The sequence below is a fragment of the Amphiprion ocellaris genome, chromosome 2 (genome assembly GCF_022539595.1).
Source record: "Amphiprion ocellaris isolate individual 3 ecotype Okinawa chromosome 2, ASM2253959v1, whole genome shotgun sequence".
In the NCBI taxonomy this organism is placed as follows: Eukaryota; Metazoa; Chordata; class Actinopteri; family Pomacentridae; genus Amphiprion; species Amphiprion ocellaris.
The window spans coordinates 32,796,561-32,810,215 of record NC_072767.1 but is presented as its reverse complement, the minus strand read 5'-3'; the positions used below and the strand labels follow the sequence as shown (position 1 = coordinate 32,810,215).

At 41.1% G+C, this 13,655-nt stretch overlaps 1 protein-coding gene across 6 annotated transcripts in view; it reads right to left on the bottom strand.

Moving 5' to 3' along the window:
* The window catches only part of tp63 (tumor protein p63), a 39,986-nt gene that overhangs the window by 1,665 nt on the left and 24,666 nt on the right, over window positions 1–13,655 (bottom strand). For 2 of the 6 annotated variants that reach the window (XM_035957757.2, XM_035957759.2), the window contains 9 exons: window positions 9,722–9,908; window positions 9,503–9,618; window positions 8,897–9,006; window positions 8,644–8,780; window positions 8,335–8,417; window positions 7,757–7,881; window positions 3,777–3,922; window positions 3,304–3,451; window positions 20–113 (listed from right to left, as the gene is read on the bottom strand). In XM_035957757.2, the coding sequence (XP_035813650.1) occupies window positions 20–113; window positions 3,304–3,451; window positions 3,777–3,922; window positions 7,757–7,881; window positions 8,335–8,417; window positions 8,644–8,780; window positions 8,897–9,006; window positions 9,503–9,618; window positions 9,722–9,908 (1,146 nt within the window). Of the gene's footprint in view, window positions 1–19; window positions 114–3,303; window positions 3,452–3,776; window positions 3,923–4,663; window positions 5,430–7,756; window positions 7,882–8,334; window positions 8,418–8,643; window positions 8,781–8,896; window positions 9,007–9,502; window positions 9,619–9,721; window positions 9,909–13,655 lie in introns of those variants that run through there. The other 4 variants (XM_023291436.3, XM_023291434.3, XM_035957760.2 and 1 more) reach the window with 3 other exon arrangements.

Below are 13,655 nucleotides of genomic sequence, written 5' to 3'. Positions count from 1 at the left end.
TGGATAGGCAAGGGCTCACCTCCAAGTTATAGTTCTCAATCTGGTAGATGTTGTTTAGGCCCTGCGCTGTGAAGTAGTCCAAGCAGCCTGCGCAGCCCAGCCGAATGAGGAAGCTGCAGGAGGAAGAGGAGGAGCACAACTTAACACAGCTGTTTCATTTACAACGTACACTGACTGCAGGTACATCAGCAGATTCTAGTTTTAACACCAAAGCTAGAGTGAAATAATCGTACTCTGGTCTCTGAATGTATTTTAAACACTAAGCAATACTGTGGAATCTGGATAAACTGCTGTGAACCTCTGAGATAAAACATGGAGTCAAACTGCTCAACAATTCATCTATTTCAGATTAAAATCTCAAATTTTGCAGTTAGCAAAGGCAAGGATAAAAGACGTGTGGCTGTTAAATGATGAGACTAAGGCTGCTATACTATTTTTTGGATTTTTGTTTTTAATTGAAGCAGATTGAAACTGTCAGAGGTTGTTGGTGGATATACACTACATGTTCATGGTTCCACTGACATGAGCTCAGTCTCACTATTGGTGCATTTTGCAGCATGAAAGTCATTTGTCCCAAAGTCCAAACTAATTTCTAGCTTTTCAGTCCAATTTACTGTCTGCAGTTTTATAGATTTAGTTCTTAGTGACTAAAAGTCTTGATCCGAAATAAAACATTAAATGCAATACATGAATAAATAACATAAAAACAACATGCCTCATGGGAGAAAAACATGAACAGCAGTCAACAGCAGTGCCTTAAATTAAACTATTTGATCTTGTTTTAATTGTACCATGAATTGCTCAAGATTTTTATCAATTTCATTGTCAGTCAAGAAAGTTGCATTTGTTGCAACAACAGCAAAACTCCATTTCTGTCTGTCTATGATTACCAATTTAAACAGCCTAGTAGCTTAGAAGTTTTAAGACCACTGTACATGTATTTTCAGAGATAACCCTGTGGGGAGTGCTGGCAGGAGCAGGACTCCTTTCTACAACAACCCAAAAAAATGGGTCTTTCTTTACAATGGAAAAAACAAAACCTCTGAATTCATCAGTTTATTGAGAATTCAAGCTGCGACCCAGCAGCGTTTTTAACTTGTACTTCACTGCTTCATGAGCATTATACTTGGACAGCACTGTTTTATCTGTCTGGAGCTAACAGGCTAACTGGTAGGAGTCGTAGAGATTGCTGAAGGAGGCTGAGAGCCTGTGATTGGCTGAAAGGTGAGGGGGCGGTGCCTACTGAACACGAGTGTCGAGGAAAAATGCCATTCTGAAAGTTTTACGAAATGAGTGAATTTAAAGTTTGAGACTGTGAAGATTGGGCTCCAGACTAGCTTTTCCACTGGTAGGAATGGTGCTGCCAACTTTTTTAGTTGGTTGCACCAGCAAATAATTTGGTCGCCTCACCAAATTATCCTCATTTTGGTTCAGTATTGCCACAGCTATTAATCCACCGTGCATTCTGATGAACGGCTGTTTCTGCATAACCTAGTTGTGTTGAATTGACTTTCAGTGATACAAAACTTCATATCTGTAAAAGGTTTTAATCTGAATATGTATTTATTTCATCACCAGTCCTCCTGTGGTGTCAGTCATAAACTGGGCACAGCCCAAACACTGAACATCTGCGTATCAGTAAAAGCTATATTTTACTGATGTTCCCTGAACGCCTCACATGCTGGCTACGGTCTGAACCATCATGACTGAATGTGGGGCTGCATTTCTTCTTATCTGACTCAGCTTAGATCTCCCATCCTGAACACTTTTATCATCAGGTGGGTTTGACAGAGTCCCTCTCCTCCAACCTCCTCTTCACTCCTCACTGTGTTTTTAATGTAATCGGCCGTTGATTGTTTGGTCACTGGATCACGGTAACAGTGAAGTTTACTATTTACACATCAGGCATAGAGAGACTGAGACAATGTGGAATAAATACTTTCTTGTAAAATTCCAGGAAAATTCCCATAGAGTTTCATTTTTAAAAATCCAGTAAAATTAGCATACAATTCCTGGAAAATGTTGAGGAAATTGTCAATAAAATTACTGGAAAATTCCCATAAAACTCTTGGAAAATTTTAGGAAAATTTCCATAAAATTGCCACAAAATTTCAGGATAATTCTCCCCAGATTGCCAGAAAATTCCCATAAAACTCAAAAAAAAATTCTGTAAAATCCCTGGAAAATTTCTAGAAAACTTCTATAACATTCCAATAATTTTTTCATAAAATTCCAATAAAATTTTCATAAAATTCCAGGAATATTCCCACAAAATTCTCAGAAAGTTCCAGGAAAAATCCCACAAAATTCTCAGAAAACTCCCATGAAAATTCAGATAAAATTACTGGAAAATTCCAATAAAATTCCAAGAACATTCCAATTAAATTCTGGGAAAATTCCATGAAAAATACAGGAAAGTTCTGGGAAAATTCACAGGAATAGAATTTCTTTTATTGTTTACTGTACAAAAATTGGAAAAACCTGGAATCAACATGTATAATATTTACCAAGTGCCCGCTGGAATAATTATTTTTGGGCTGCAGTCTCCAGGTCGACTAGTTGGTCGATAGCCTCTTATTGGACTGGAAATCGTTGATGTTGCTTAAATACTTAAATAAGTTAAAAAGTGCTACATCAACATCTTTCAATGATCAATCCATTATTCCTGGTGATGGGAAGAACAGACTAACTGTCCTCACATTTTAACAGCTTTAAACTGTCTCAGCCTAATGGAGTTTAGTTTAACTTATTTATCTTATACTGGATGTTTAGTCAAAGTCGTCTCCAAACAAAAAAGTGACAAAAAGGTTGGTGATGTGGCTCCATATCGTTCAGATGTCCAAAAAGTCGAGGGTAAATTTTGCAAACATTAGTTTGTATATCAACAACCAAAATGAAATATTGTCTATAAACAGCTGACCAACATGTCTGCATTATATTCTTGGTTAGATCGCCAGTTGATATAGTTTTATCATAACTTCACTGTAAAATAAGGTAAAAGTATTTCCTATGCTGCAAATATTAGCTGTTTATGTTTATTTCAAAATCATTTAGGCTAATAAGGCTAACCAGGTATAGTGAAATAAGTGCTGTTTGGTTGATTTAGTTCATTTAGTGATAATGTGCAGATGTTTTTTCAGCTAGTTAATACAACTTAAGTTGACCGAGATTTTCGTTGGTTTACTGCAGCCATAAATACTAAACACATTAGACTCCATGTGTTTGAGTAAAAAAAATCTCTAAAATGGACGAAGAAGGGTAACTAGAACGGTGGTTGTGTGACGCTGTGGTTTGAGGAGGTACCTGGAGATGCTGCTGTCCATGGGGTAGGGAGGAGGGGGGGTGCAGTGGGAGGAGGGCACCAGGGGAAGCTGAGGCTGCAGTGCATGTGTGGGGCTCAGTGAGCTCATGTCAGCGTTCATGGGGATGTGAGTTCCCATCATAGGAGTCACTGCAGAGACAAAAGGAGCGACCGTGAGGCTTCTTTCTGCTGCTCTGAGATGTAGAGATTACATAACGTGGTAGTAGGGGGACGAGCAGAGGCTATTCCTAACATGACACATGATGCATCATAACAGGTCCTGCGGGAGAATCTCACAGGGATCACATTCTTTTAAGGAAGAAGCTGTCTGTCGGGTTGGGGGGGCTGAGAGGCGTTCAGGTCCCCTCCTGCCTGCCCGGACACGCTGACCTTAAAAAAAACCCTGGAGGGACGACTGGTGGAGGGTTTGGGGGCAAGAGGCAGACAGGAAGAGGAACAAAAGGGCAGCACTTACTGTCAGTGAGGCCTCCAGACATGCTGGATGGGGTGAGTGTGTTGCGCTGCTGGGGGTTGATGAGCTGGCTGACGGAGGGCAGCTTGTTGACTTTTCCGTGAGTCGGGGAGCTTGAGCCGAAGGAGGGCTGAGACTGCATCGAGGTTCTGGAGGAGAAAGAAGGACAGGCGGTTTCTATCAGCAGACTCATAACTGTCCTTTAATTTACCCCTCTGAACCCCAAAAAGTACCGGTGGGTTTGACAGAAATGTTCTCTTGAAAAAAATCACCAGTATGACACCATTTATCTGCCACTATAAAATGTGAACCTTTGGATGTTCGTCTTTCCACTAATCATCTCTGACGTTTCGTTCCATCAGAAATCATTTTCAAATCTAAGTTTAAAATTGTGATAATTCCTTAAAATCATTTTATTCTTTAGGTTTCATTCAAACATTAACTGAAAAATAAGTCTGTTGCAACAGATTCTGTCAAAAACTCCAAATTCTTTGCTTCAGGAACTTTCGACTGAACTGTAATCAGCCTAAAAACTAATCCTAAAAACACTACAATATCTATAGTATGTGTTGTTTCACATGTTGGTTTATTTATTTTCACATTCATATTTTCTTTTTTTTTAATGATTTCCAGTGTTATAATTGTGGTTTACTCCACCAAAGACATTTCTGAGTTCTCTCTACTTTTAGGTATTGTGCTGTTTCCAACGAGGTGCAGGACTTTATACTGCAGTGAAAAATGAGCTAACGGTGGGAAAAAATGTAACGGGAGCAAAACATACAAAGAAACTACTGGGGTTCAGAAGGTTAAACAATAATGTCTCTGAACAACATGACAACATTCATAGTATTACCTCATACCGACCACATTCCTTTCATAAAAATACCAAGTTCAAGCAAAAAAAAAAAAAGCCATTTATTAAACTCTGACAGACAAAAGTGCAGCAGCCACCAAAATAAAACAATCTGTTTCAAACAGAATGGTCACAAATCTGCTCTGTACATCACTGAGTGCACATCTGCAGCTTCCTCTATTAAAAGACATTTTATGGGTCAAAGTTAAAAACAAAAACACACAAACTGCCCTGCAGTGACTTTAGAAAACATGACCAGCATCAAAAGTTCTCTCAATAATAAAGTCTCTTCCCCCCACGAAAACCCGCAAGAGTTTGAGTCCAGCTCTCACGAAAATGCAAAGGCATGACACATTCATGTGAAGAAGCTCTGTATCTAAAGTAAGATAGAAAACAGGCTGAAGCTTGGTTCCTGTCCAACATCAGCCTGAAGGGCTGAGTGAGGTTCTACAAGCAGCCTCAACGCAACAGGCAACCTTCAAAATAATGCTTTTACAGACAAAAATGATGCATGCAAGTCAATCTACTGATTCAAAGAGCAGTTTCAGTGGAGCCGGCAGTCACAATCTGTCTATAGTGGCTCAGTAAAAGTGGTATTCCAGGATCTTGCAGCAGCAACAGAGTCCCAGCACAGACAGCAGGAAGTAGATGGGAAAAATCAGAGTTGACAAGAAGGAGACAGAGAGGAGGTCCGTGAGATGTGAGGGAGGAGGAGGAATGTGGAGTTTCAGGAGGAGCTGCAGCGCCGCCTCTGATCTCCTGCAGGTTCCAGCAGCTGGCTACCAAGACGAGCTTTTATCAGGCTGCAGGGAGGAACCAGAAAGAAGAGAGAGAGCAGAAATAAAGGCTCACTGACAGAGGAGAAGAGAGGCCCAGAGGTTCAGAAAACACCACATATAACTGGAAAATACAGTGGTGAAGAAAGAAACACAAAGAACTGGACAGAGACTCAGTGACGGACAACAGATGCAATATGACAGTGCTGCACTAACGCCAGTGTCCAGAAGATGGCAGTATGAACACACAAATCACAGCACTTCACTGCTAGAACGTACTTTGTTTAGCATTCACATCGCAGAGGGAAAGAAAAGGTCTGAAACACTCGCTGCTGACAGAACCTTTTATTTCAAAAGGCTGCGAGGGAGTTAAGAATTACAGAAGACAGTAACGAGCAGCATGAACTCGAAGAATATACCAAGAAAACAAGGAAAATCATGCAAAATAAACAAGGAAGGCCGAACACAGCAAATCCTTTTAGAAATGTATTCTTGTAATGTTTGAACTGCAAGTTATGAGTCTAAATATACCAATACATTCCTTAAAATTGAAACATATATGGAAATATTTTATTTTATTAACCCTCTAAATCCCAATCAGTTTCTAGAACATATTTTTGTTCACTGTGGGCTCATATTTACCTACAATATGAAATGGAAACAGCACAACCATGGCTAGAAGTAAAGATAACTCAAAAATGTCTGACATAGATATAATGCCATGAATCACAAAAAATCAAACCTGGATTTGTTTGATTATTTTACAAAAATTTAAAAACTTGGAAATGATATGTATAATATTTCTCCAAGGGTTAGGGTTAGCCCACAGATGTTACCAACACTGGAAAAAATTGTGGCACTGCATACTATAGACATTTTACTACATATATTTGTATAAATTCTACAAATTAGGAGTTTTTTTTCTGCAGTACTCTGCACAGAAGCTCTAGAAAAATATTTCACCATGCTGAATGTACTTGCTGACAACTTGCTCCTCTGAGCCATTTATTTATTGATCAAGTATGTTTAATTTTCCTCTCTACCTTTCTAAATTGTTTACATACTACTCTGTGCTCTGTGTACACAGACTGCAGTTCAGCTGAATAGTCTCAGAATTTTTGTTATGTGACTTGGTCTCCACTCAGTAAATCTTGGTTTCTAAAATGGGCTGAGGAGCACAGATTTTTTCTTTTTAATAGTATTTGGTTTAAACAGTTTGTGTTCATATCATTTTTTTAAAAAGGCAAAGAATTTAAGCTTAAATTTGGTTTATTTCCCAGACAGCACCATAAGTCACACATTCAGTTCTAGGATCATCTTAAAGTTGAAAATTTGATTGTATTTTCAGTTTTTACAGTTTCTGACTGTGATAAATGTTGTCAATTCGGTGATTGTTTATTTCATACCGTGCTGGCAGGTTTTAGGGTTCAGAGGGTTAAATGTTTTAGATGTTTTGGGGTCCGACAAGTTAAAAAAAATTTTTAAAAAACAAAACAAATGCAAGCACTACGTCACTGTGAGGCGTCTGCCAGTGTCTTAATGGGAAACTATAACATAAGCAGTAATTATCGTCACAGGGCTGTCAAACTATCACTTACACCCATCTCCTCGTTTCCATAGCTTATAGTGAAATGGGCGAAATGAGGAAAAGTGTGTGCGAACCTGTGAGACAGTTTTAATTATGCTGAAGCCAATAGATGAGGCTGAGGCACGGATTTTGTTTGGTGCTGTTGTGCAAAACCTGGCAAGGCACCCAAAGGCGTTACCGTGAACCTTTGGAAGCTTCTCCCTAACAAAGCATAGCCAGGTACATTTGTCACGACTCATCAGCTTTGGCTCGCGTCCCATGAAAGAGGGGGGAAAAAAGAAAAGGAAAAACAGTTCTACTTGATGCAAGGCTCACCCTCTGAAGTCGCCAGCATTGAGCGAATTCTGGGAAAATTCTCAGCTGCTGGTAAACACTGCATAACAGCCATTTTAGAGCAATTATTATCAGCTTTTCTCGAGAGCTGTGATGCTTTGGTGGCAGCAGTAAATACAATCAAGAATCTCATGCACAGCCTTTATCAGTGAAACCCACTTTTCCAGCAACAAGTCAGTCATGTTAAGTCGGGTAGTCATCACTACACTCTAAGCAATTTATCCTGCAGGGTAATTAAAAATCCTCCTGATTATTGCAAACAAATTCAGCCAAAACAAAGTTCTACACAAGCAAACAAAGTATTTAGTAAGACGAACACAGAAAGGAACCTTAAATTCAAGGGTGAACCTTGCAAGTAATGTAGGTCTGCCTTTCAGAGTGTGCCTGAGAACAAATGAGCTTCACTTTATCAACAATCTGTACTGGTACTCACTGTTTTTGTAGCAGGTTCTGCTGCTGCTGTCTGTATGACTCTATTGTGTGCTGTGGCAGAAACTGCATGAGTTCCAGAGACTCTTTGATTTTTACCAAAATCTCATAAATTTCACGGCCTTTGATCTATAGGAGGGAAAAAAGTGACAGCGGTCAGTAAGCAGCATAGACACACCCAGAACAGTTATTTAAAGAGCCCATGTAATGCACATTTACAGGTTTATAATTATATACTGTGGGCCTAAAATATGCTTATGTTGTTTAACATTCAAAAACACATTTCCTCATACTGCACATTCCTGCTGCACCTCTTCTTTGTCTGAAATGCTGATTGGTCAGTTGGATCGATTAAAGCCAGTGAACTTTGGCTACGTCTGCTAACCAGAGATTTATGAATATAGGAATGTAGCTCCTGCAGAAGCTGCTCTAATAATGCAGACTGTGAGGCAACTGCTCCTGCTTTGATTTAGGGCGTCTTAAACTAGCTGCAAGGCAGGCATTATGCAAATGTGCTACATGGTGACGTAAAAGAAAAGCATAACATGAGCTCTTTAAAGTAAACAGCACAGTGACACTTACAGGCAAACAAAAAACTTCCTCATCTGTAGATCTTCTCTTCTTGATGGTGGACATCTGTATGCCCTGGGAAACATGGCGGTAGGCTGGAAAAGGGAGAGAAAAGAGTGAGTAGAGGTGACCATGTGTTGACAGTTTGCCAGAGCAGGCGGGGAGATAAGCGAGGGGAAAGGTAGGCATGTAGCTGAAAGTAGGAGGCATTCGCTGAGCTCCGAGTATTAGTGAGTGCAGAGGTTGATGGTCCTCGACACTGGCAGCAAGTCAGATGAGACCAAAGCTCGTCAGCCCGTCACCAGCCCCAGCGCTACTTACGGCGTTTCGTACCATCACTGCTCTTTGTAGCGTCTGTTACGTGCTGCTTGCGGATGCTATCCTCGTCCGCCTTCCGGTCTCGGCCCGGGCAGGCGCAGATCCTGGCCTCGAAGCAGCGGCGTCCTAATACCTGACCACTAGGAGAGGACGAGACACACGGCAGGCAAGCCTCGGTCACAAACAATCCACCGTTTATCCAGGAGAACAACAAGCAACCGAATGGGATGATGAAGATGATGACGGTGCGTCTTACTCTCTGGTTTCCAGAGTGACGATGATGAGGATTGGACGTCTGTTCATTCCACCCACGCAGCTTGAGTTGCACATGAAGTTGTACAAAATCGTGGTAAATTCTGTCCCCACCTGATGAGAACAAAAGTGAAGGTGAGCAACATCATCTGCTGGTGCCAGAAGAAAACTTTAAAACATGATTAAAATTCCAGGATTTAGCTGGAGAAAAGTCGTTATTTAGACTCATTTCAGTGTCAGCTTCAATTTTAGTTGCACTTTAGATTTAATTATTTTGGATCCAAGGACACGTCAGCTCTTTTATTCTTTCACTCTGCTGTTAGTGAGTTTAGGGTTAGGGTTATTTAGTTGAGGGAGCTTCCTAATAGCTGCCAAAGGCCTGTTTGTAGTGTCTGTGGTGGCACTCCCTTCTAAAGAAGATTTTAAGGAAGAGAACTACTTTCTGCTGAGGCCTGCGCTGAGCTGAGGTGCTGATCACACAGAGGGCAGAGTGTCTGGACATGAGAGGCTGTCAGCTCCGAGTCTGTCGCCGCTCTATCAGTCAGAGTGAGGCGGAGGTGCTGAGGTGTCGCTGACAGAGCGTTCAGCGGCAAGATGACGGACAGCTCACCTGAGGAGGCTCGTAAGGAACTAACACACTCTGTCTTCCAGTGATGGAGTCCTCCACGTACTGGGCGTGGCTGTTTCCCTCCACACGGATCAGATGGCTCGGAGGAGCTATCTGGCCTGGAAGCAACACAAGCCGTGTCATTAAATGCTGACAGCAAACAGTGAATCAAGACATGCGCAGGGATTGGATTTATTTCATCAATAAATCAGAAGGACTGACCGTCATTGAACTCGCGGCTGAGCTCGTGGTTCGGGCAACGTTTCACCACTTCAGTCACGTGTTCGGCTTTCTTGTAAACAGGCATGGCCCTGATGACGGCGCCCTGTGGTGGGGTGGTCAGAACTTTGATCTGAATGGGGCAGGTCTTGGCAATTTGGCAGTACAACTTCTTCAGATCTGTTGAGTACTGGAAAGTAGAAAAACACAAAAAAATACATTAAACAGTGTACTTTTTGTCCAATAAAGTGATTAAGTAAATGTTCATAAACACACAGCTTTCAGCTTCTAAAAAAGGTCCAACAAATAATCAAAATATTAAGAAGCAACATGACCAAGTGGAAAATCCAAAGCACAGGAATTGCAATTTTTTGACAAAAAACCTGTTACAACATATTATAATAAATGCAGCACTGTGGTGCTACAGAGATGCCTCAGCCTACAAATTATATTCTCCACACATAAGAGAACATATTTGTTTTTATACACACCACAGCAAAAGTCACATCATCATGACTTTTGATGAAAACAAATGAGAAAGAATTCCACTAGAACTGTGACTTGCAATATCTTCCAAGAAAATTGCAATGTGACTATTATTTTTTTGCATAGCCCCACATCTGAACAGTTTTTGCTTAAATTTTAAAGGTTCACATTGATCTTGGTAACACCTGTTGCCTAGACTGTGCACTTCTGGTTTCCCTTAAAGCAAAAAAAAAAAAAAAAAAAAAAAAAAGTTAAATACAAGACTGTGATTATGACCTACTTAAATAAACACACACAAGTTTTGGTGTGTGTATTGGACAACCTCAAAGATGTCTCAGAGAGAGCCTCTGGGACTTCCGAAGAGCGCCATAAAATGGACCCCTCCAGGAGCAATTAAACCGGGCCTGGCTTTCATCTCCAAGGGGGGAGGACTCTGAAAGCGTCCGATGGCCACTCATCATACAGAGCAGAGCTTCTGAACTGAGCTAAGTGCAGATTTCCTTGTGTGGTTGGATGAAAATGGCTCAGCAGAGTACAGGAGTGAAGGACTAATCACAGGAGATCCATCCACGGCTTGTGCCAAAATGTGATGGTTGCTCACACAAGCTGGCCCACATTCAAGTTTGCAAGCCAGGAGTCATGAATAATGGATGCACCTTGATCCCTGGCACTGTTAGAATTGATAACCAGTAAGCCATCAGAAAGACTGAATTGTTACTAATAGGCACAACCCAACTGTGTAAACAAGCCATTGAAATCACTGCTGTGTAAGCAGCGCTTCAAATCCTCTCTGTGCAGAAGACACTGGGTGGGGGGTGGTGGGGAAAATTTTCCTGTCAGGTTCATTTCTGAGCGAAGAAAAGTGAACATTGTGAAAACCGCTCGGGGCTGTGTTCGAGAACAATGCAACATAAAATTCCAGCCCTATTAAGTGTGGTTCGAATGAAAAGGAGCTCATCCCAGTACCTGCCTGTGCTGACTTTAAATATTACACAAGCTTGGCACGGACATTTTCTACTCTGCTCCCCAGGCACAACCTTTCCTTTCATCAGGACAAACCCTAAACAGCACCTTCCCGTCTCTCGCTCCCATATTCTCGCCCACAAACTGCACATATTACTGCTGTTACTGCATTTCGGAAACAAAGGCAGCTTAATAATAACCCAAACTCTCCACTACACTCCTTTCTTCAAGTTATCTAATTATAATAACACAACAGTACATGTGTGCTACTAATAATTGCTGCTAGAAAGTTAGTATTAAAGCAAACAGCAAAGTTACACCAAAACAGTGTTTATGTGCGCATAAATACAACTAGTTAGCAGGATACACTAAGTGATAAGCACAGCTCAAGCTCTGGGACATGTGTGTCAACACAGTGACTGAAGTGATTCTTCCTTAAAATGAAAGCAGCTTTCCAAAAGGCCTTTAAAAAAAGGAAAAAGTCTAAGATGAATGACTGTAGTCGTCTCCTCACTCCTAACCTGATACTCCCCATACGCCTCTGTCAATCTGCTAAATGAGGTGGAGAAGCCGAGCCCAGAGACGGGGGAAAGAGCAACAGTGTGAGCAGAAGATCATGAGGCAAACAGAAAACGGGAGAAGTGCTGTGTAAAGGGTCAGTAAGTAGTGTCTGAAATAATTACAGGTTGCTGGCTTTGTGTAGCTGAAGGTGAAAACAACACAATTCAGAGATTTAATCAGAGATTTTTGTGAGGCAGAAGTCTGTTTAGATGATATCCTACTGTCTCAAACTGCCACACAAACACAAATACACACACAGCAGAGAACCATCCCAGCCCTCGAGCTACAAACTTTGAGTACACAACTATGTGCTTGTGGTGCTGTGTTTGCTCAGCAGTGAGAGCAGGAGCTGCTGCTGATTGCTGAAAGCAGCGAACGCTTAAAGCCAACAGTGTTCAGGGTGGAGGACAGCCGGTTGACTGATGGGATTCAGCGGCTCACACAGGGCGCGGTGCTCAGGTGTTAACATGTAATTATGAGCCTTTCAATGGTCACAATGTGAATTACACAGCCGACGAACACACAGCGCACAATGAAGAGCAGCTTAATCAAAATCATGTGAAAGAAAACTTTTGTAAGAACCACACGTGACATACTGTCCGACTGGCACATGTGCAGTGAGGCTAAAAAAAATAATGAATGACCTGAAGACGTTGCATTTACAAACACAACTGACTGCTATTGTACAACTGAGCTGCACGACAGCACCACTGCAGTTTGCAAGCTGGTGCAATAGTGAAAATATACACCTCTATCATAATCTGACTACATGCAACACACAATTTGTTCTGATGCTTGGACAGTGCTGCATGTGTGCAATTACTTTCTAACACACAAGCACACACTTCCTGTGCAGCGCAGGTTGAGGCAGGCCCACAGCTGTAGCGTTCTTTTCTCCCTGACAGGCGCTGCGGGCGCATGCAGAAGTCAAGTCCTGACAAACATCAGGCCTTAAACAAGCACTGTTTGGCGCCTCTGGTCTTGTCTTCTTCATACCTGACATGTCATGTCATGCCTACAGCTTCTCCCAAACCTGTTTAATTCAACAATAATCCAAAGGGGTTTTTTCCCTCTCTTCTCCTTCTTCTCTCTGACACAGAAGCAAAGCACCTGCTTCTTAGAAGAAAATTAAAAATAGGGTAAAATTTAACATTTTAGAGGACAACTACATATTCCTACAACCTCTCTAAAAATGAATGTTTGGCTGCAGCCATCAGCACTAATCTTGACCACCCAAACTCAGTGATGACACCTGTCACAAGGTAAACCTGAGCGCTCACATATGGCATCATGTATCCGGTGCTGAAAGAGTCAAATATGCGCCTGTCTTACCTGAGGTTTGTTTGAATGTTTAATGTAACCATCACTAGCTAAAACTGCATTTAAAAATAAAATCAACAGGTGAGAAGAGATAAATAAAAATATGTCTGGGGCCCTGAAAGTAGCATGAACAAATAAAATCCAACACATTCTGTCCTTTTTTTATCAAATGCAGTATAGCCAAAGTTTGCTAACCTACGAAAATAATTCCAAAAATTATGTTTGATCTGCTTATCCTTCAAGGAAGTAATAAAGCTGCAAATATGTTTGTGTTATCCCAACCTTCAATTATCCCACAACAATGACTTCTGTGTTGAGAGCTCATTAACTCAGTGAAGGTTCGGTTGACAGACTAATATCTGCCTTTTGTATTTATACCACTGCAGCGTGATCCTGTTTTCTGTGGAGGTAAATCACTGCTGCAGCTATCTGTATGGTGGTGTTTGTTAGAGGGAAAAAAGAATCTTGTAATTTAAACTGTAAGAGAAAGGGCTTTTCCATGAAGATTATGAAGAAATCCCATAGCCCATATCATAAAAACCTTTTCAACCCTGCCTTTTTTAAAATTTCCCCTCTACCTTTTCCCATCTGTAGCACTCAGGGCTTG